The 22942-nt window shown below is 33.6% G+C and overlaps 1 protein-coding gene across 1 annotated transcript; it reads right to left on the reverse strand.

Moving 5' to 3' along the window:
• Positions 1-1656: 1656 nt before the first annotated feature.
• LOC125653597 (uncharacterized) lies at positions 1657-12984 on the reverse strand. Its single transcript, XM_048883165.2, has 3 exons — positions 11974-12984; positions 4212-4442; positions 1657-2860 (listed from the first exon to the last, which is right to left on the reverse strand). The coding sequence occupies exons 1-3, from the start codon at positions 12200-12202 to the stop codon at positions 2595-2597; spliced, it is 726 nt and encodes a 241-aa protein (XP_048739122.2). The 5' UTR covers positions 12203-12984; the 3' UTR covers positions 1657-2594.
• Positions 12985-22942: the final 9958 nt, after the last annotated feature.

Consider the following 22942-nt stretch of genomic DNA (forward strand, 5'->3'; position numbering starts at 1 on the left):
CAATGTCTTGTGTTAAAATTTAAAAATGAAACTTTACAAAAAAGGGGTTACAGATTAAATTCTTAAATTACAGGCGAAAAAAGCCCTGATTTTATACAAAATTTCGAATAAAATAATGGGTTTTTTTAAGAATCAGTGTTCTTTTTGGCAAAATATACCTACCAAATTGATAGATTATAACATTGGAACTAGCTCCAAATCTGAACTACTTGTATCATAAACTCAACCTGATGACGTTCATGCCGAGTATATTTCCAGTGGACAATAAAGGTGGTGCCGCAGGGTGGAACTTTATATCAGTGATTTACTTTAGGAGGCAGACAATTGTCCATTCTGTAGGACAAAGCGTGCACAAGATAACTTCTATCCTTCACCAATGAACTGTTTACAGCGCATCTACTGACACCATTGTCTCTGTTAGCATAACGAACAGGTAAAGATATCCAGCAAACATTAATTGATTGATTGGTCTTTTCAGCCACACTCAACAACTTTTCAGTTATCTGGTGGCACCCAGTTTTTATTGGCGGAAGAGAAAACCCAGATACAATGTACCTGGGAAGAGACCACCGACCTTCCGAAAGTAAAGTGAGAAACTTTCTCACTTACCAGGATTCTAACCCGCGCCGAAAGAGGTGAAAGGCCTTGTGATTTTGAGCGCAATACTCTAACCACTCGGCCACAGAGACCCCCAGCAAACATTGAGTAAATAACACTAGTCATAATTTTACCTGACAATAAAACAGTTTTAAAACTCCGGGAAGTGCTGATCAACTCCTTTGCAGGGTTATTCAAATCCAAAATCCGGAAGATATGAAAGGAACCGTGTAATGATACTACACTGGCTTCCAATTGAACAACGCATCTAATGCATTTTTTGCTTGTACATACAAAAAGATACACACCATTCCGCCGCCTACATTGAGGAGCACATAATCATCTACCAAATTTGGACTATATCTTGGATCCGAAAATAACCTAGCTCTGCTTAAATCGCAATTTTGATCTTTCATGTATTGCAACAGACTATTAAATGTAGCCGCAGGGTCGTTTTGGAACTATATGCCTTCAAACATCGATTTTGAAATGCATCTTAAACCTCGTGTATATGAATTTAAGGTGACATTCATTTCATAAACTATTAACTGCATGCCTTGTCATTCCACCTTATAAAATCATACGTATATCAATTTGTATTTCATATTTCAAGTTTTTATTACAAAAAAATATTCTTAATTTTCATTCAATATTGCGGTTTTTTTCCTTATAATTTTTGTCTGTCTTTCATCTACATGTAATATATATTTCATTTATGTGTTTTTATTCAGTACAGCGGTTTAGAGTGATTTTTACTAAGGCCACAATGAAGGTGCTTTATAATTATTGTGTAATGACTTTTTTTCAGACTCTTTACTTGCATGTATAAAAAAAACTTTCATATATATAATCTTCTTAACTGTTGTACACTCAGATTTATATTATAAATGTAGAACTTACAGGTCATAGCAAATTATAAGAACATGGAATACCACTCTATAAGGGCTAGAGTGTTTATGTCATGTTGTAAAATTTGAGATAACTACTACTCCATAAATTATGATATTTTAACAATATATAATTGCTGTAGATGATACTGATAATGTAACAGAACAAACGTAAGGTTTATAATTTTATTGCAGAAAGGATTTCATACATACATCAATGTATATATATTATATAAAATGCAAAAAGGATAGATAATTAAATATATTTCTTGAATTAAAAAAAACACTGCACATTTCTATAATATGAAAGGTAAGGATAACGAACATTGACACAAAATGTTAACAAATTGTTTACCGATTTTCGTTGTTCATTTTCTCTGCATTTTCATTTATTCAGCGGGTTATTATTGTACAACCTGTCTATCTTACGAGGAGACGTGATATATCACTGAACCAAGCTAGGTAGAGATGTCGTAAAATGAACCAAACAGCAAGGAACAATGTATTGACACGAGATTGAACAGAGGAGTCTAATGAGAGAAATGGGATTTAAGCTTTCAAATTCCTTATTCTGCAACATATAAATCACAGAATTACAGATCGATTCCTGTTCCCGTATACAAACATCATTCATCAAGCTGATATTTAGATTAAAAGAATAAAACGTTGTTTTTCAAACTCGCCGAAGGGAAATATCATTTTTTTTTTATGATCTTTTAAAATGAATAAACCAATTTCATGTTTCATAGAGATACTGTATTTTGCAGTGCAAAATATTGGTCTGTTTCAGCTTGAAATGTTCAATGTAAGTGTAAATTTGATAGCGCTGAATAAAATGACACATTAGGAGCGGGCAGAGTAAGCAGGAGGGGCGGGGAATGGAATTATGGATTAGAAGGGCAACAGAGAGAGGTTCACTGAGTAGGAGGGGACAGGGAGGGTGACATCGCCATTCCCATACATCAGTGGAGTAGTTAAATAACTCTACCAATTACTGACAGAGATGATCAAAAATGAGTTTCTCGTATTTCAAACAATCACATTTTACAAAAACAAAGTAAATGAAAGTGTATACACTGTAAAGAAAGGTCTAGTCGCACAATGGTTTTCTCAATCACCGTGATCTTTCCGATGACGCCGATACTGACGATGTTCTACACACATATTTCTAGATGGATCAAATATTTGATGTGACATTGGTGTGTCTGGACATGTTCCACTGAAGCGAACTCGTCCATCTCTGCACACCAGGAAATACGGGGTACCCTCCTTGCCTGGCCAGGGGTTCAAACCTTCGCGAAGTCCATAACAACTTGGATACCGTAGAAAACAAGGTGGACAATGCGCATGCTCGCACAGGTATTTATCATATTCACCTTCAAAACAATGTACAATAATATTAACATCTTTGTATTCTGAATTGATTTAAATTGTGTTCAATTAAACTAAAACATTTGTCTACATCAAAATTGCTATCAATATGCATGATCTGTACATAACGCTGTGCAATGGTGATTGCTTTTTACCTCCAATAGAATTGTTATATTTATAGAAAATAAGAATAACATTTTCTCCTAAAACAACAATAGGTTTTGTCAGAACGTTAAGGAAATGATGCAAGTTCGTATTCATTATAACTTTCAGTAAAAGTATAATATTTCATATTTTTGGTCTGTTTATATTTTTGCTTGGAAATCAAAGCGCAGGTGTGATCAAACACCGTTTACTGATCTATGGTATTCTATGTATAGTGAAAGGAAATTGAACAATTTTGAATGAATAAAAAAAATATCGTTAAGCAACGATTGAAGCGAACATCAAATTCACATGACTGGTAAATGATCAGACGCCGACATTTTTGCACTTGAGATGTGTTGGAATGTTATCCGCCCTTGGTAAGAGTATGACAAATCTAATTTTCGAAAAATACATCTGGTAAATGATTAATTTTATTTCATATTTGCATAAAAGGTTTATATATAATTTTACCGAGAAATTTGTATGAAAATTTAATTTCTGCTTAAATCATTTTTAGTAAAACAAGCTTTACTCATACACTTAAATGTAAAATTCTAGTTGAAATAAATCAAGGAGTAATTACAATTTTGGAAATCTCTACCAGGGAATACTGTTTTGCTTTAAACTATTTGTAATAATACCATGATAACAAATATCCAACCATCCATTTCATAAATATGAAATATGATCGTTAGTCGTTGAATACCTTAAGGTGTAAAATGACCATTTGCTTTCTAATTACGCATGTACTCTATGAATGCTTAATGAAAATGTGGATATTTTGAATGTTAAGCTGCCTTTTAAAGAAATTGTGCAAAAGGTTTCATTTTTGACGCCGTAGAAACGATAAAAAACAATGCTATATACACCTATATATTTTGACAGGCGTCGGCTCATTCATACGTAATTCATGCATTTGAATCAATTAGACTTTTTAATGTTTATGGAGCATATATTAGTAATGCAGTGACTATTATCCATTGAGATACACAATGATTCTCAAAAACCAATTAATATTCTCTAGAATATCAATAAATGTATGTATAAGCATTATTGGATTATCATTTCAGTTTACATCTATTGTGCAAATTAAACAGTGCCAAGCGGTGATCAGACGTATGGACATTGCATGTTATTAAAAGACATTCAGTTCTTCTGCACATCGCTTTCTTTCAGTGCTTAAACACAGACTTTGCAGAGAATTCTTACATCGGTTTTTGGGTTCATATCGTTGTCCGCATTTTATGATACTGTAGTGTTCACATCGTCCTGATCTAGGATTGAATAAGTACGGAAAGTCGCATTCCTTGATCCGTGCCATAGTTCCGATGGGATTTTTAGAATCACAGACATAATATTTCGCACAGTTATACGGGTGTTCTAGGGTGATATTTGGGAAGCGAAGACATAGACCTCGGCGCCATTTTTCTTCTGCGGGACCTAAAATAATGACAAAACACAATCAATTACACCGTCAATGTTTTCCTGATAATTATAATTTATTCAAAAGGAAACAAAGAAACAAACAAAAGCAACATCAACATCCAAAAATCCTTAAAACATATCCCAATGAACAAAAGCTAGGAGAGAGGAAATTTATACTAGGATATTTATCCTGGACGTAATTGTAGTTGTATTTATGTAATTCGAATATAAACCGTTAAGAACAGTGATCAATCTCATAACTCCTATAAGCAATACAAAATAGAGAGTTGGGCAAACACGGACCCCCGGAGACACAATAGAGGTGGGATCAGGTGCCTAGGAGAAGTAATCATTCCCTGTCGACCGGTATGCATCTAATTAGAATATGAACCGTTAAGAACAGTGATCAATCTCATAACTCCTATAAGCAATACAAAATAGAGAGTTGGGCAAAAACGGACTCATGAATATACCAGAAGTGGGATCGGGTTCCCAGGAGGAGTAAACATACATGTATTTCTCTATTTTTATTAGCAGAGAGTAACCAACGTTTTTATGCTATTTCTCTGTTTTAAAATCCATTATCCCTTTCTACTATCAGAGTATAAAATGGTCTGTCATTAAAGTGTAGAGTTTCCAAGAGTCTCTTTCTTACTTTAAACTATCAAAACTATGTTTCACAAGAAAACAAATACGATTTGGCACACCCATTTCCACCCCCAACTTTCCTATCTAACTTGAATTAAATGTGATTCATTCTGCTATGCTTGTTTTGATTTTTGACGTGCCATCTCTTTGCTATATATACTTTATGTATTTTGTATTTTGTGTATATGTTGTACATTAGTAGTTTTAGGGGATCAGTATATAGAAATACTATTTTGTATGATATGACTAGCTGATCCCCTATCATGTTTTGTACACCTATTTTTATTTCAATAAATGACATATTTCATCTTTACATTGGTGTTGATTTTATTGATCTTTACGCAACAAAAAACAGAACTGCGGTGAGATTGTGCCGCATGTATGATAATTCCTTTTTTTTTTAAATTTTGGTAAATGCAGGAGAAACATAATTCAGTGTCAAAAGAGAAATAATGCAAGTGACGTTGTACATCAGTATCAGGCTAATTTTCGCTCTGCCTAATCCTACTAGGATATATATAATATAATTTGTTGAAATCAGAAAGTATAAGTGCCCTAGAGATAGAAACATATTAACAATAATGATTTTCGTTCATATGTCGATTCTACATATCATTGTGAACTTGAAATAAAAAATAATACTTAGATATTTTGTTGAAAATGAATATTAACGGCAAACTAATAACTCAACTTTATCGCAAACGTGATGGTTTGAGATCCTCCATTGCCAACCTCCCATATTTATGTAGCAATATTCGATTATTACCTGCGACTGGTTTGTATATATCTCAATATATTCGATACACAAGAGGTTGTTCCATATATAATATTTTTTTTAAATCAAGGCAGTCTACTGAGAAACAAGTTGATGGCGCAGGGGTTATAACAATCTCATTTAAAGTCAGTATTACGAGATTTCAAAGGTCGTGTTAACTATCTAGTTTGTGAACACAACCTAACATTGTTTCGAATGATGTATGACGTGTTTCATACCGATTGTTAGACTGTTCTAAGGACATTGATTTTGACTACGGATTACTTCGTTTACCTGATCAAGACATAGGGCTATATGATCGATGGACAGGGGATGCTTACTTCTCCTAGACACCTGACCCGACCCCTGGTAGATTCAAGGATCCGTGTTTTAAATAAGTCACCCCAATATACAGTATAACTTCAAACTAATCCCAACAAAATAGAAGAAAAAGTGTTATCAGTGGAACAAACAAAATCTATCTGGTACAAACTCTACGAAATCGAATAAGGAGAAGACCTTGTTTTGGGCGTTTCAAGTTTCAATGGAATTTAGAGTTGATAAGGGAAGCATTACCAGTCAAGTATGCTGAATTAGCTGGATGTGTTAAATGGAGAAACAACTTACAGAAAGCAATTATTTCACAATGTATTTAAGATAGTATTTAACTTTAAAATGAGGCACTATCTTAGATTAAATTTTCATTAATAAAGTAAATATGCGTTGTTGAAATGGTAACAGTGCTTTTGAAATTGGTAACTATAAATTACACACATTCATAAGAAAGCCTTTTGTTAGAACATATTTAACATTGATGGTTTCTTTCAACACGCGTGTTTGACATTTCATATTCCAAATTTTAATTACTACATTAATAGAACTAAGTATTAATTAATTCCTGACATAACAAATGATGTTTTTGCGGTTATTCAGCTCTACTGTAAAATACAATTTACTATATCTGAACGGTTTATAATATTTGTGTTAACCTAATCCTTGTCCATTGAGGGGCATAGGCTCTGAATGATATACATCTAGGGTATCCTTTTCATAACAAACCCCAAAGAATGTTTATATTGGGGATGCGCGTACGTTTAGAATTACGTTTGAAAATGAAATTTACCTAGAACATTTGAAGCTTATAAGATCTAAATAAATTCATATAAATAAATAATAAAAAAAAAAACCAGCTTATGAAAACTGTAATGGGTATTTTATGCAAATAGAGAAAGCTTATAAAACTAAAGTAGGCATATATAAATAATGGAAGTTTATAAAACATATAGACCTTTCATATGAAGAATTGAAATTTATGAAACTATAGTTGACATATATAAATAATGGAAGTTCATAAAACATGAAGACCTTTCATATAAATAACGGAAACTTATGCAACTATAGTTGACATATATGATTGATGGAAGCTTTTACAACTATTGTAGACAAGTATCATATAGATAATGAAAGCTTATACAACTATGGTAGGTATTTCATATAAATTATGAAATCTTATAAAACTATATTTGGCATACCATATAAGTATTAAAAGCTTATAAAACTATAGCAAATATTTTATATAAATGATGAAAGTTAAAAAAAACAACTATCAAAGACATTTCTTATAAATAATGAAAGATTATAAAACTCTGTTAGATAGAACATAAAAATAAAGAAAGCTTATAAAGTTACGTGTATGCTAGGTATATCATATAGGTACAAAAAGTTTATAGAAATATATTAGTACAATATGTAAATAAGAAAAGCTTAGAAATCTATATTTGGTATGTCATATGAATAATGAAAGCTTCAGAAAATTTCCTATGAATAAAGAAATATTATAAAGCTTCAGTAGGGGTATCATATAAATATTGAAGTATATAAACGTCCTTTGCGTTGATGAGAGCAAAGTATCACAATACTTCTAAAGAATAAGTGAAAGTAGGAAACGCTATCATAAGAGCACGTATATATGTACATAACAACAACACGTGATCATTTTGCTTAAGAAGTGAAGAGGCAAACCTGCAGAACTTTAGTTATTTTCAAATATCTACGGATAATTACAAAACCATACATCATACAGATTTAGTGAGTATTAATACATCATACATATTTAGCGTATATTCATTGAAAGCAGAAAGTGGAATAATAGTATATTAAGGTATGCGTGTAATTATAATTTCTTACAATAGACACCTGTTTCCATGTCTATATGTCCATTGTGTACACGTATATCATTTGTACAGATAGATCGCTATGAATCATCTCATTTAATGTATCGTTTTTATGTTTAAATACTTGTATAAATGCCTTGTACATTGTATATAACATGAAATATCCACATCACCCTTATAAACTCCTTTAACAAATCAAAATTACGAGTAGGGAAACACGAATCAATATATCTTGATAAGGTGAAGGGAGTAATCCGAGTCAAATTCAGTGTGTAAGGAGCGGCCTAATAATTGGCATGAAACAAGTCAGATAATATTTTACACGATGACAGGTTGTATTGGTAAATCGAATCATCATAACGAGCACAAAATGCAAAATACTGACTTTAAATGAAACTGTTAATACACCTGTGACATTAACTAATTCGTCAGTAGCCTGCCTCGATTTAACAAAAATGATCATTACTATACGCATAACACGCTCTTTCGCATCGAATAAGTCGAAACACATAAACACCATATGCAGGCGATAAGGGAATATTGCTACATTGATAAGTTGGCGATCGAGAACCTAAGTTATCTCGTTTGTCACAAAGTTGAGTTGTTAGTTTGCCATAAATATCTATGTTCAATGAAATATGTAAGTATGAAGCATATGTGGAAAACTATGTGATGATTTTTTATCGAGTTCACAGGAATATATCGAATCGACATATGAATGAAAATGATCATTGATAAAACGTCGTCGATAATCTAAATGTCGAGTTGAAGGCCAAAGCAAGAATTTTCTTTCTTCTCATTTACAAGCTCCTGAATAAATTCTGCTTCGTGAGAATATAAAACTATTCGTGTCCTTAGGAAGTCCGACAGAGTGTTGCAATACCTGATAGCCAGAAAATACGAATATATTTTCAATGAGGAATTCCAGCATCATTTTGATAGCTACTTCAGAGTACTTTTGCATAGAATTAGAATGGTATTCAGTTATTCAAAATCCGTTCTCTCGACATCAAATTCGTTTCCATCAAATAAAATTTGTTCCCTCGAAATAAAATTTCTTCCTACGAAATGAAATTCGTTACCTCGAAATAAAATTAATTCCCACGAAATAAGATATTCTGAAAATTCGCTTGTCAAAGGACTACTAAGGTTGTGAAATTCACCGAGTCTATAACATTTATTTTCTAGTCTAAATAACAACATCGAAACTGCAACACTATTTTGCTTCGGGTGGACAGTCTTGGGTCTTTTATTTTACACTTATACTGCAAACCATTTCGGATATCATCTTGTGGCTGTCTAATTCATTTCTGCATTGAAATTCAGAAAAGGATTTTGATCAATTTGAATTTTCTCGAAGCTCTTGAATTTATGCAATCAACTGTGGGTAAAATGTGAGAAAAATGATTCTTCATTATTCCCTCGTGTTGGATAGGGAAATTCCACCTCTGACACAAGATTCGCTGTCGGCAAAGCCTCGTCCTAGACCGTAAATATTGTCCCCTCCGTGGAATTTCCCTATCCCACAGTCGTACTAAGGATTCTATTAATATAATGTACACCATATTGCTGGGCTACATGACGTTGCGAATGCCCCTGCATCATAAGAGCAATGGCTTTACCCCAATCGACTTCATTCAATCGCGGAATTTCGGTCTACAATCACTTCGAAAAATAATGTTGTGTAGATGATCTGTACTGCATCAATGTTCCATTTGAAATGATTCACCAGCCGATATGGTGCAGGCACGCTTTCTTGAAAACTCCGCTGAAAGCATGCAGCATCGAGTAGTATCACGGTCGGCTGAACTTTCACTGAAGAACATTTTCACAGTACACGGAGATATCTCAGTGTCAAATTTAATTAAAATTCGTCTACGTGTTTAAAAGTTTTATGACAAAAACCGAAATTACGTTTCTTTTTTCTGCCAGTATATGATATACATGTATGAACTAAAGTTACTAAACTTGCTACAAATTTATTGTGAGACATACTGTGTGTTAGCCTAAATAAATTTAAATGAATAACAAATTAGGGTTCATGTATTGAATTACCCATAAGTAATGGAAGTTAATGTAAACCTGATTTTAAGGTATTCAATGTATAACGAAAGGATATTAAACAATTTCGAATGATTTAAATGTGCGGTGAATTATTAATTTTATTTCAGATTTTCAAAAAGAAGTAGTCTTTGTAACTTTTACGAAGATAATTGTATGCAAATGTATTATCTTTTACAAAATAATATGATAAAACATGCTCTTCCTATAGACTTAAATGAAAAATTCTAGGTGAAGTAAATCAAACAGTAAGAAACATTTCCAATATTCCTATGGTGGGTTAACTTTATTTGATGAACTCTTCAAAACGATATCATGGTTACAAAATTGCCACCATCCACTTACTAGATATGAAATATGGTCGCCATACAACCTATCATTGGTTCAAATGCTGTCTGACGTGTTTCATATCGATTGTTAGGCCGTCCTTGGTAGACTGATTTTGACTACGGATAACTCTGTTTACCTGATCCGGATATAGGGTTCATGGCGGGTGTGACCGGTCAATGGTAGACGCTTACTCCTCCTAGGCACCTAATTCCACCTCTGGTGTGTCCAGGTGTCTGTGTTTGCCAAACTCTGTATTTTATATTGCTTATAGAAGTTATGAGATTGAAAACTGTTAACTATTTTCACCTTCCATTGAATACCGTAATTTTAGAATAATTGTGGGAATGATTTTTTTTTTTGTGGGAACGAAATTAATCTAATTTGTAAAAACATAGATCTTCCACCTGTCATAAACCACCCCAGCAGATTTTGCATGTGATATTTTCTTTGATTTGAAAATAATTTTTTTGATTAAAAGGAAAGAAAAAATATGAGTCTGCAATTTAGGCAGAATAGGAAAATCTATCTATGGTAATTCTTACCGTGTTTATTTTTGTCCTTTTCTAAATTCAGTCAAAGTTGTAATTTCCTATAAATATTACTGAATTCGTCCATACCAGGTACATATCAAATTGGGCAGATAAAAGGGTGTGTGTAAATGATTTCTATGTGTCATGTTTTTCTAGTTGGAATAATGTACGTTTGAAATTAAAGCAAATAGTATCATGCGATTAACATTGATATATTTAAACATGAAAAGTTAGCAATTTCATTTGCTTAAACAATTACCTTACAAATGGCAGCATGATACAGAAAATAGTATGTTCCATTGTGACATTATTTATGCAATCCAAAATAAAATATACATGGATTAAGAAATACTAAATTAATTATTAAATGTAAGACAAAAACAGTAAAGTTTCCTTGATTCAGCACATTCTAGTATCCTTCTCATTTACATGATGTCCTTACTTAAAAGAGGAACCTGATCTTAGAACGCATGATCTTTGGATCATTTTGAAATGCACATTGGTATATCTTAATGCTAAAAGACAGAGTGATAGGAACATCGATGTGCTGACATCTTATAACAAACAATGATCTAAAATTTCTTTAGCTTTGTTATTATTTATAAGGAATTATTCCTCACTGCATTTAATCTAATCATATCTTCATTTTGATCGAGCGTGGGTACATTCTCTATTCTATCCTAAGTGTCATTAAAATTGATACAATACCTCATTGATATTATTCCTTTGTTCCTTTTTAGTGATACAGAGACTACACTCATACATGTTAAGATGCAGTGCATGTCTATTCGTCACCAACAAGATTAGGTAAATATAGACCAAAACATAAATTATGCATTAAACATGTAGTAAACATTTAAGGTTTTCGAGTTCCTACAATCCTCCAAACACGATTATTAACTCAAGTGGAATTATTTTCACTCTACTTGAAAAACACGCCCAGGATGATCCCCTTGTGTTAATTCACCAAAATTAAGAATACTGAAAATTGAATTATAAACTTTGAAAAAAAAACCTGATAGTAATTTTTATTTATATGTAGTACTTACAGGTGTCGAAGACTGAACCCTCTGGGACACATTTCAAGGAGTGGTCACTAACTACATATTGCTCCGGACATGTAATGATGAACTCCCTCATGTCCACACACAAATGGTATTTTGTACAGTCATCCGGGTCTTTCAATCTAAGCGGCTTGTCTACAGACTTTGGGCAAAGTTTACGGAATTCTGCAGGGTAGAGAAACGTAGTCCAGAAAATCAAAATTAGCCTGTTCATTTCGACAAATCTAAATCCGAAAGATTCAAACGAATGTGTACTGTATTGTGATACAAAATCACAAAACCTGCGTAGTCCACCACGTGAAGAATAAGGATAAACGATATTGTGTTTGTATCACAGACACAGGGAGTCAGGCGTAAGACTTGTTTACCCACAAGACAGATCTGAAGAGCTATTTCGGTTAGCTGATATGTATATATAGGCTATGCGTTAAGTGATGTTACAAAACTAATGCACTAGGAAATTTCCTGCACTGTCAAAAACTTCATCATTAACATTCATTATTGCAGAAATCTTCTGTTATACAGTCGCAAGTGACAAAGTTTAATTAATTTACTGACATGGTGAATATTTGCGCTGTTAGGCATTTCTTTCCTCTTAAATGGTGAATTAGGTAAATGTTATCACATTAAATTTTCAACTGCAGATCAAGTGAATAGTTTAAATTCTTGTATTGTATACGTCTCAATCAGTTATTCAACACTTATATTTAAATGTTACTAATAAAATTAATCATCTGGGAATTACCTATTTTTTGGGGATTATTTAAGAAATGTATTCCATTTTTGAAAATACATGAGCGTATGAATTGCGATGCTTCACGTCGTCATATTTCATGATAGATGTATGTGTGCCGTTGTGAGGCGTCGCATTTAATGACCTCACATATATCGATTGTTAAGTCGTTCTTGGCACATTGATTTTAACTACGGATTATTTCGTTTACCTGATCAAAACATAGGGCTCATGACGGGTGTGACCGGTCAACAGGAGATGCATGCTTCTCCTAGACACATTATCCCACTCCTGGTTTTTCCAGGGGTCCGTGTTTTTCCAACACTTTATTTTATATTTCTTATAGGAGTTATGAAATTGATCACTGTTCGTTTTCATCACCTTTCAAATGTTCGTTCTACATTCTACTTTCATTTCCATTGGTATTCTCAGCCGTTAAAGTGACGTACTATCTTTATTGAGTACTTTTGTATTCATAAGCGCATTGTTTACAAATGCAGCGCGTTCATAAGTAAATGATTAGCATTACAATTTTTATTTAAAGATATCAAAGATAAAAACCTGGAAATGTAAACATGAATGAACGTAAGGCGGGCTCAAAATGCAATCGTATTTCGGATTGGCGAATTTTGTTTTATTTCTAACCTGGGTATACAGCACTACAATTACGTTATACATGTATATAATTTCAAAATAAATTTACTATTAAGTCACCAGAGTTTACTCTTTCTTCATCTTTATTTGAGGACACTCTAAAATGGAGTGTTAGAGCTATTGTTGATGTGTGTGAACGCTAATCATCCTGACAAAATCTAATAAAAATAAAAACGCTTAACACCACTTCTTACATACCACCTGTTTAAAAGATGATGGAAATTAAAAATTAAATCAATTATTTTACAGGTACAATAAATACCATTTACCGTAAGGAATGTACTCTATTCCCATGATTTTCAATGAGTCCAAACAGTGGCGAAAATATTTCAGTGTTTGGACATCAAAGAAAATCTGTAAGTCCTTTTTGTTTTTATAGGAATGTTACAGATGTACTAATTACATGTACAACCAAACTGAGCCAAAGAAGCATATCAACCAATACATCCATCCTTTGTATGAAGCCTCCTTAAGGCGTCCTACATTGATGACCATATGTGCCAGAGTAACCATGCCCGACCCTGAAAGTATACAGACCGTGATCAATATCAAATGTAATCATTTTCACTTTAAGATTGCCAGGTAAGCGGCTTTTAAAATGTTTTTGTCACTCATACTATTTTGTTTTCAAAATGACGAGTTGGTTATCATTTTACAGGTTTAGTATCAATCGTCAAAAACTTCATTTTGGGGACTTCAAAATCATGAAAAATCTGCAGGAAATAACGCTGTTTTCACGCATATGCAGTACAAAGTATACAATACTAACTTATTATCTCAATTTATCGTGCATGAAGCATGCAGGGCTTGCACACTTTTTATAGCCCTAAGTCTTGGAGAACCTGTTGGAAATAAATGACTGGGAATTTACATGTATGATTTAAACGTCGTACAAAATGAAGATTCATTACAGAAAAATATTATTTGGGTTGTATATCCCCGTTGAAAGCCAGGTAACATCAACTTACTTATTAGTAGCCGGTCCCGATTTAAAAACTGATCAGACGCAGAACATCAATGCAATAAATTGTGAATGTTTGCAGCAGATTGTTTGAAAAGATTCCCTATTTTGGTTTCGATTCATACTGTTTATACACTGTCCATATATGGGTAAGTGAAACACCCTAAACTCTAATGTGCTTATTCAAATACACTTCATCATGAGTAGACGTAGTATAATGTACGCCATCTAGAGAAGCGTTAGTCTTTGATAGTCTTCTAGACTCCTATATCCTGATCTTACACCTCCATGACAACAGACCCAGTTGCATGCTAAATGAACATGAATTCTATTGAAATCTTTTCTGGTAGTTATTATAAAAATCTTGTTAAAGGTAGTGATTGCATGGGTTACTGAAAATTAATGATTCTATGATTTTTATTTATTTTATAGTTGACAGTATTTGTAACTAATTATAAAATATTCTATATGGTTTTCACAGGGATTGTGATGTTGTGGTTGTCATAGTAACCCCTCTTGTAGAATTTCCGTGATAAATGGTACAAGGGTTTCAGATGGTGTTTAAAATTGATACAAAAAGAGTAAGTGATAATATTTTATACTAAATTAAATTTAAAGCTTTAATTAATATATAATTTGCATGACGATGTTCATTCACTTTCATATGAAGGAGAACCACGGCTGCTTATGAACAGTTTTGCTATTTTTAGAAGGCAATTATTCACCAAAGCAGACATATTTTCAGCCCCCAGAGAAATAAACAACTAATGAATTCCTTTTATTTTTACTTATGTTCTAAAATATGTTACGATGTAGTAGGAATGTTTCCTGAAAGTATCAATATTGGTTTTCAGGTTTACCATGGCGCTATGAGCACTATAGTTGCACCCCTCCCCTCCTTATATAAATGCTGTAGGTGATATAAATAGGCATGTTACATGTATATATTTTAACTCGTATCATAACTATAAAAATGTGTTAATGGCTATTATTGAATTTATCCCACATAGAATGATTGTACTCTTGCTGTGGGGATGTATATACTACTTTTTGTTTGAAATCACTTATATATTCGTGCTCTGTAAATGTGTGTTAAAAACACAGGAAATATAATGCAGATGATGTAAAATGTGCATTGTGACGTCGTAATACCTGTGATGTTTTTCATTCCTTTTAAACCAAGCGTTTATAAACAACAACAAAACTTTCTTATTTTTGACATTATAAGAATTAACCGAACTAATTGAGAAAAAGATATTAACAGCAAATGCTAAGAACTATTAAATAGATTTTCCTACAAAATGACGCGTTTACGTAACTCGTGTTTCCACGGCCTACAGCCTCCCTTGGATATTATAGATATCCAGCATTCTAGATTATGTGTACGAACACTGTACACATGTTTTGAGATTTATAACATTATGCATCTGGTGCATCAAAATTGATATCGTATAAGTTTTACATATTATGGTTTAAATAGGCCCAGTGGTTGGAGAATTAGATTTACGTTTTCTAAGACAGAAAATTAACAGGGGAGGGGGGTTACATGGAGACTTAGGACTGTTATTTAAAAAATGATAAAAATATAAGGGATTTTTCATTTGTATTCTATTTTTACTTGTATAATTCTAAACATATTTTCACTTTGCCCTGTGTCCGGTTATATCTGAGAAGTCTTTGTTCCCATCGTCTGTTATTACTGATGCTAAAGCGCGTGATGTATTCCGGAATCAGAAACGAACATAGTCTCTCTTTAGATACTACATGAATATAAACCGTGTGATGCCTTGCAATCACTGCCTTAAGCATAAACAAATTCAAAACTCCTCGTTACACACGAATAATCAATTATATGTTTCAAAATATTGAATCCAAACGATAACTATTTCATGAAATTGTTATGAATACGTTTATATCGTTATAACCAAGGTTTTATAATATTGTTTAAGGAAAATTGCAATTTTCTGATATTGATGTATGATTCTCCTTATGCATGTCTCGCATCTTAAAAAGTGCAATGACGTATATATTTATTATATTACTTATTAGTTATAACTTTAACAAATGGAAATGAATACATTTTTGATACTTTTGTCAGATTGATTGACTGATTGATTGTATCTTGCTGAATGTCTCTCTCGAGATTTTTTACCCATATGGAGACTTTTATCAGATAATAATGCGAGTGTTGTTACCTTAAAACAACAAATCAGTGATATACAACGACGAACTGCAGCTCACATAATGATATTTGTAAATGATAGTCTTCTCACTTTAGAAATGAGCCATGATTGTTTAAAGAATAGTCCATCCGTTGCTCCTGGAACCTTGTAAAAGAATATGAAGATGCGATGGTCCAAAGTCACTTATCATGAGTCAAATGTACATGTGTAACCTTTTAACAAGTTCAGGTGAGATAAATAGAGGATATATATATTGTGTGTTTTGATATTTAGTTGACATGGTGTACTTATTCGCAAGGCTTGTCGAGCGAATAAATACACAATATCAACGAGTTGGATAAACCAAATATCAAAATACGCTATTATAGATGCTCTATTTATCTCATGCATGGTGAAGATAACGAACAGCGATCAATCTCACAATCCTATCAGCAATACAAAATAGATAGTTGGGCAAACACGGACCCCTGGATACACCAGAGGTGGGATCAGGCGCCCAGGAGGAGGAAGCATCCCCTGTCGACCGGTCACACCCGCCGTGAGCCCTATATCCCGATCAGGCAAACGGAGCCATCCGCAGTCAAAATCAGTGTGCCAAGAACAGCTTAACAATCGGTATGAAACACGCCAGACAGCACCTGACCCAATGCGAGGTTGCATTGACGAAGTAGATCGCCACAACGACCAGAGAATTTGCGAAACGCAGACCCCAATTGGAGACCGTTGAAATTCCTGTACCATCAACTTGTTTGTCAGTAGCTTACCTCGATTTAAAAACTGACCATACGCAGAACAAGCTCTTGCATATCGAATCAGTTGAGATATATAGACACCATATGCAGGTGATAATTGAATATTGCTACATAAATATGGGAAGTTGACGATGGAGAAGCTGAAATCATCCCGTTTGTCACACAGCCGAGCTGCCAGTCCGCCGTCAATGTCCACCTTCAATAAAATATCTAAGTATGAAGCAGAAGTGGACGACTCTGTGGTGTCCCTCATTTCGAGCTCACAGGGATATATCAAATCGACATATGAATGAAAGCTATCATTGTTTATAGGCAAAACGTCATCGATATATCTTAAAGTCGAACCGAAGGCCACAGCGAGGTATTTTTTCTTCTCACGTAGAAGTTTTTGAATAAATTCTGCTTCATATGAATATAAAAACAGGTCAGCTAACAAAGGAGCACAATTCTTTCCCATGGGAATTCCAACAGACTGTTGGAAGACCTGATCACCAAAGACCACGAAAATATTGTCAATGAGGAACTCTAGCATATTTTTTTAATTTCAACTTCAGAGTACTTGTGCGTGGAATCAAAGTGGTGTTTAACAAAGTAAGTTTTTGAATGACTGATCACTAGATATGAATATTTCCGTTTTCCGTTTTTGTTGAAGAAGGAACTGTCTATGATGGCAAAAAGTCTAGTCTTTAATTTATCGTGAGCAATGGTCGTGTGTAGTGTTGAAAAGTAATAGGTTTTAATGTTATTGATTTGGGAAAAATTCTGCAATTTCAAGTTTACTAAAAGTTCTTTAGAATTTTTTAGAATCCACATTTGATTAACACCACTTCTGGCATATGTAGTCGCACAGTAAGTTTGAAGTTTCTCCTTCACAGCTGTTAACATTTTCGTGAGGAGCAAAGATGGGGGCTTAGTAGAGCACTTACTGGATCCAGCAATGTATCTTTGTTTCTAAGGATTTTTATGTAGTTTTGGAATCCAATATAGGCACGGTAACTCATATTCATTCGACCCATTGACTGGAATATTAAATGTGTCAAGAACTGAAGCATGGATTTGAAGAATTCCATCTTTTGAAAGGGCTGTTGGAGTATAAGTATGATTACCAAAAGTGGAATTAATGCCAAGTTCGTTTAAAATACAGTTGTAATAATGAGCCTTACAAAGAAAGACAATGTTATTAATAGCTTTGTCAGCTGGAACCAAAACATATTCCTCATGTAACCTATCTAATTCTTTTATCACTTCTGGTTTACTAAACACAGAAGGATAGATGTTACGTACTTTTGTTTTCATGTGTCTAATGCGGGATTTTAATATCCCTCTTATGCTTTTAACCCATTCTGACAATGTATCAAGTTCAAGCTCATACATCTTCTTTTCACTTAATTTTGAGATGATCCCCAGTATGGCAGAAACAGCTGATTGAATTGTTTTGAATCCGTGGGTCAGACGTCGTGCTGAATCTGTCTTCCTTACGCAAAAAAAAAATAGTGCGCTTATAATCCATTGATATACAGTACAAAAGAGCATTTTTTATAAAAGAAACCAAGGATGAAAATTGTTTTAGAAGGGATTATAGTTTATGATTAATAATGATTTTGCCATTCCAACAAAGTAACAACTATTGACCGAGTATTTATTTTTTGACGTAGGCCTGACTTTCTGATAAAAGTTTGATGTCGTCGTCTTTTTGAAATAAACAAGTTTAACAACGATCTATGAATGTAATATTTTAATGCAGCATTATTAGAATATTCAACAGCTTACAATGAAAAATAGAAGTGTTTGTGCATTTGGATTTAATTTACGTAGTTTCTTTGGATCTGAGGGCGAGAGAAAATCCTAGTAAGTAAAGCTATTGAGATTTGTTACATTCAATATGCTCCAGAGAAAAGAGACTGTGTATGTGAATACTTTGCACCACAGCATGTCGAGGTACTTTCGTTTATGCTTGTCTAGTATGCGGTCGATTCCTTGTTGATGATAATAGTGTGCACATACTTTTTTTGTTTTTTGATCGTAATTTTTGGGTAGTTATTGACCGCGTTGGCATTTTTATTGGCCGGTAACTTGCATTATATGTCAGTGGGGGCAACATCTTTTTAATTTTGCTATAAATAAATTCTAAATAAATACAGACTAACAAGTTTTACGCTTTGTTTCATGCATCGATATGCATAAACACAGAAAATATGTCATCCAAGCGGGGACAGTGTCAGAAGTAGTTCGGACCGGAAGCTAATGCTTTATCTCACTTGCACACTTATGAAATAAAGCGAGGTATCCCATCCTAGCATGGAATATCGTAAGATCACATTTCTCTAAGTGCTATTGAAGTAGAAAAATCGGAATATTTTATTCCAATGACATCTACCTTTCACTTGTAAAGCAGTAGAAACTAATATATTCTGATGGAAGAAAGTATTCTCCAAAGAATAGTATTTAATATCAAATACAAGCTATGGGATAAAAACCTTGGTTGTTAGGAGAGTACCCTCCCAGTGAGTTCATTAAAACATACAGTGTATAATTATGTAGTATTAAAACATTTTCGAATGTAATATAGCTATCTATGTGTATGAAAAATACATACGGTCAGAAATGATTTAAGGGGGGGGGGGCTAAAATTTTCAAATTTAAGGTAAATTTGTGGTATGTTGTTTAGAAAAATGCATACGATAAAAGTAGCAATAATTTCTTCCACTCTCAGGGCAATAAATAACAAAATCTGTCTGATTTATTGAATTACGTTTATTAGGAGAACTTACATTTATCTCAAAACTCCTTAAAGTTTGCGTAATTTTATTGATTTCACTCTATCAATAATGACAGAAGATAGTACCAAAACCCCTGCCTCATAAAGTTGCGCCCCCTAAACGCAGTTCATGGATCCGCCTCTGTAAAGATGTATGGCGAAAAAAGATAATCGGAACTGAGTCACAAGTGTGTTGTGGGTTACCCAATGTGAAATCCCATAGGGAATAACGATTCAATACCAAAGCCAACTATGAAGGATGTGCGAAATCCAAAGCTGTTTTTTGAGCTTTTTTTTTTTTTTTTTACAAGTTACGCATATATTTTTCGATGTATTTTCTTTGATGTGTAACCTCCGATCGGAAAATATTTTGCTCATTTTGGGACATTATAAGCTAAAACTAAAATCATTGCATTGGTTTTGGTAAAAGAGAATATTTCTTAAAACTTTCGCTTTATATTTTGATGAATTAAACATCAATTTAGCGCTGAGAAAACTGATATCACGCACCATTTTCCAGTGATAGTATACAGATCTTTATGTTTATGTTTGCTTCCAATAAAAAAGATTACGGAAAATATAAACCCCTGGACACGTCAGATGAGGGATCAAGTACATGGGAGTAAGTATCCTTTGTTGACCGGCCACATCTACTGTGTCTCAATCACATGAAGGAGTGATTTGTAGTCAAAATTAATGTGTAAAGAACGGCCTAACAATTGTTATGGAACAGATTTGGCCTAATGCGATATTTATTTTCTTTTTACTTGACAATACGCCTACACATGTCAAGTTCCAATTTCGGAACATTTTTACATGTGTATCAATATGTTTATTTTTGTCATTTTGGAGACAATGACCTTGTTTCGTGCAGTTTAATATGATTGTTTACCATGTAATCTTATTGTAGTCCCTGAACTTGATATTGTTCTTTCGATAATTAAGAGTTGTCTTTCTTGCTACATTTTGTATCCTTATCATAAACTGTACATAGATAATTTATTCAATATGTAACGATACATCAATGAATACTTCATTACTAGCTTGAAAATACGGATGCATATTTAATTGCTATGATAGAAATTCATTTCAAAATTAAGGATTATTTCCCTCATGCATAGCTCTTATCCTTAGACGAATTTGACTTCACATTTTGGCACTCTGTTTTTCACTAAAGTAACTCTAACAAGTGGTGTTATTTCGGATTTCATACATTTCGATTGAGCATCACTGAAGAGACATTATTTGTCGAAATGCGCATCTGGTGTATCAAAATTGGTACCGTATAAGATTTTACATCATTGAGATATAGCTGCTTTTGTGATACCTTAGATATATTACATTGTATCATTGCGATTCATAATTCACCGCGAGGCTCAATTTGATTTTTGTTATTCGAATGAACGATCAGATCAGTGTCACTGATATTAGTGCTATCAAGTTTGACACTTAAAAGTTTTATGCATTTTGAATGAAATTGTTTTAATCTTAAGTCAGAATTAATAATTATTTTCTATCATTATTCAGTTAAACCACCTTGATATCTCACTCTTATCACCTCGATCACCGGGCTCGTTGTGAAGACTTGACGACGATCTTCTTGTACTTGCCATGTCGTTCTGTTGATAGCTGTCATGAGGAGATTTTAGTACACTCCTCAACGTTGTCTGACGAATTTTTCCTCTGTCATCTGCGTCCTACCTCTACAGATATTGCTTGACATGTAATGGTCAGTTGGTTGGTTGTTTGATATCTAATGATCAGTTGGCTGGAAGTTTGTTTTACGTCTCATCGAGAATTTGTCACTCATATTGAGACATCACCAGTTGCAGATGAAGTACCACAGGATTAGACTGATATCTAGCGCTTAAAGCCTTATCAGTGAGGGTTTTATAACCTGTTACTGCTTGCATGAAAGGTGAAGTTGACAAACAGTGATCAATCACATAACTCTTATAAGCACTACAAAATAGATAGTCGTGCAAAAACGGACCCCTGGACACACCAGAGGTGTGATCAAGTGCCTAGGAGGAGCAAGCATCTTTTATCAACATGTCACACCCTCCGTGAACCCTATATCTTGATCAGGTAAACATTTTAAAGTTCATATCGGTTTCGAATTGCGTTTGGCGAAGGAGCAATCACTGCCTATATTAACATCGTAGGTTTGACGTGACCATGGCGCGAGCGATGCTCAAACTCACGGCCTCCCAGTTGCGAAGTCCAATTGGCTATAATACACTTGACATGCATATACTGTGAAATACATGTTATAATAGAATAATTTATGGTTTAATCTTTACAGAATTGTGCTCAATACTATCATGACAATTAAGTATTGAATTATTAGAACGGCTTTTCCAGAGACTCTAAGAAACGAAATTACTTGAAACATTTTCTTGAAACATAAATTTGTGGAGAGCATAACGGTGTCTGTTGTACTTGAGAATGCAAATGCAAGGTGGTATATTTAGGAATCACAGTTTTTGGAAATGAAATGCCGTGTATACGACTTAATATCTCGTACGCACGACATAGCATATCGTGAGAAAAACAACATCACTTTTCATGAGCACGACCGATAATTTCATGCATGCGATATAAATCTCGTTTACGCGATATAATACACTGTATCCAGTGTGCATGACTTATCATATCCAGGCTGGCTGATATTTGGCTCAAATATCGAATTAGCTAGCAAAATTTGCCAAACCATTGTTGAATTTACTGGACTTGTTATTAGAACGACAAAAGGTGGATTTATTCTTAACAATGGAAAGTAGATGCTTTTGTTGAATAAAAAAGATGACTCATCACCTGTTAATTTGTTCAAAGCTATACTTAACATTTTTCTTGTCATCTTTACGACGAAAAAAAAGAATAAAATCCTGCATAACAGTGATCATGAAATAA

Source organism: Ostrea edulis, chromosome 7 (genome assembly GCF_947568905.1).
Source record: "Ostrea edulis chromosome 7, xbOstEdul1.1, whole genome shotgun sequence".
NCBI classification, from domain to species: domain Eukaryota; kingdom Metazoa; phylum Mollusca; class Bivalvia; order Ostreida; family Ostreidae; genus Ostrea; species Ostrea edulis.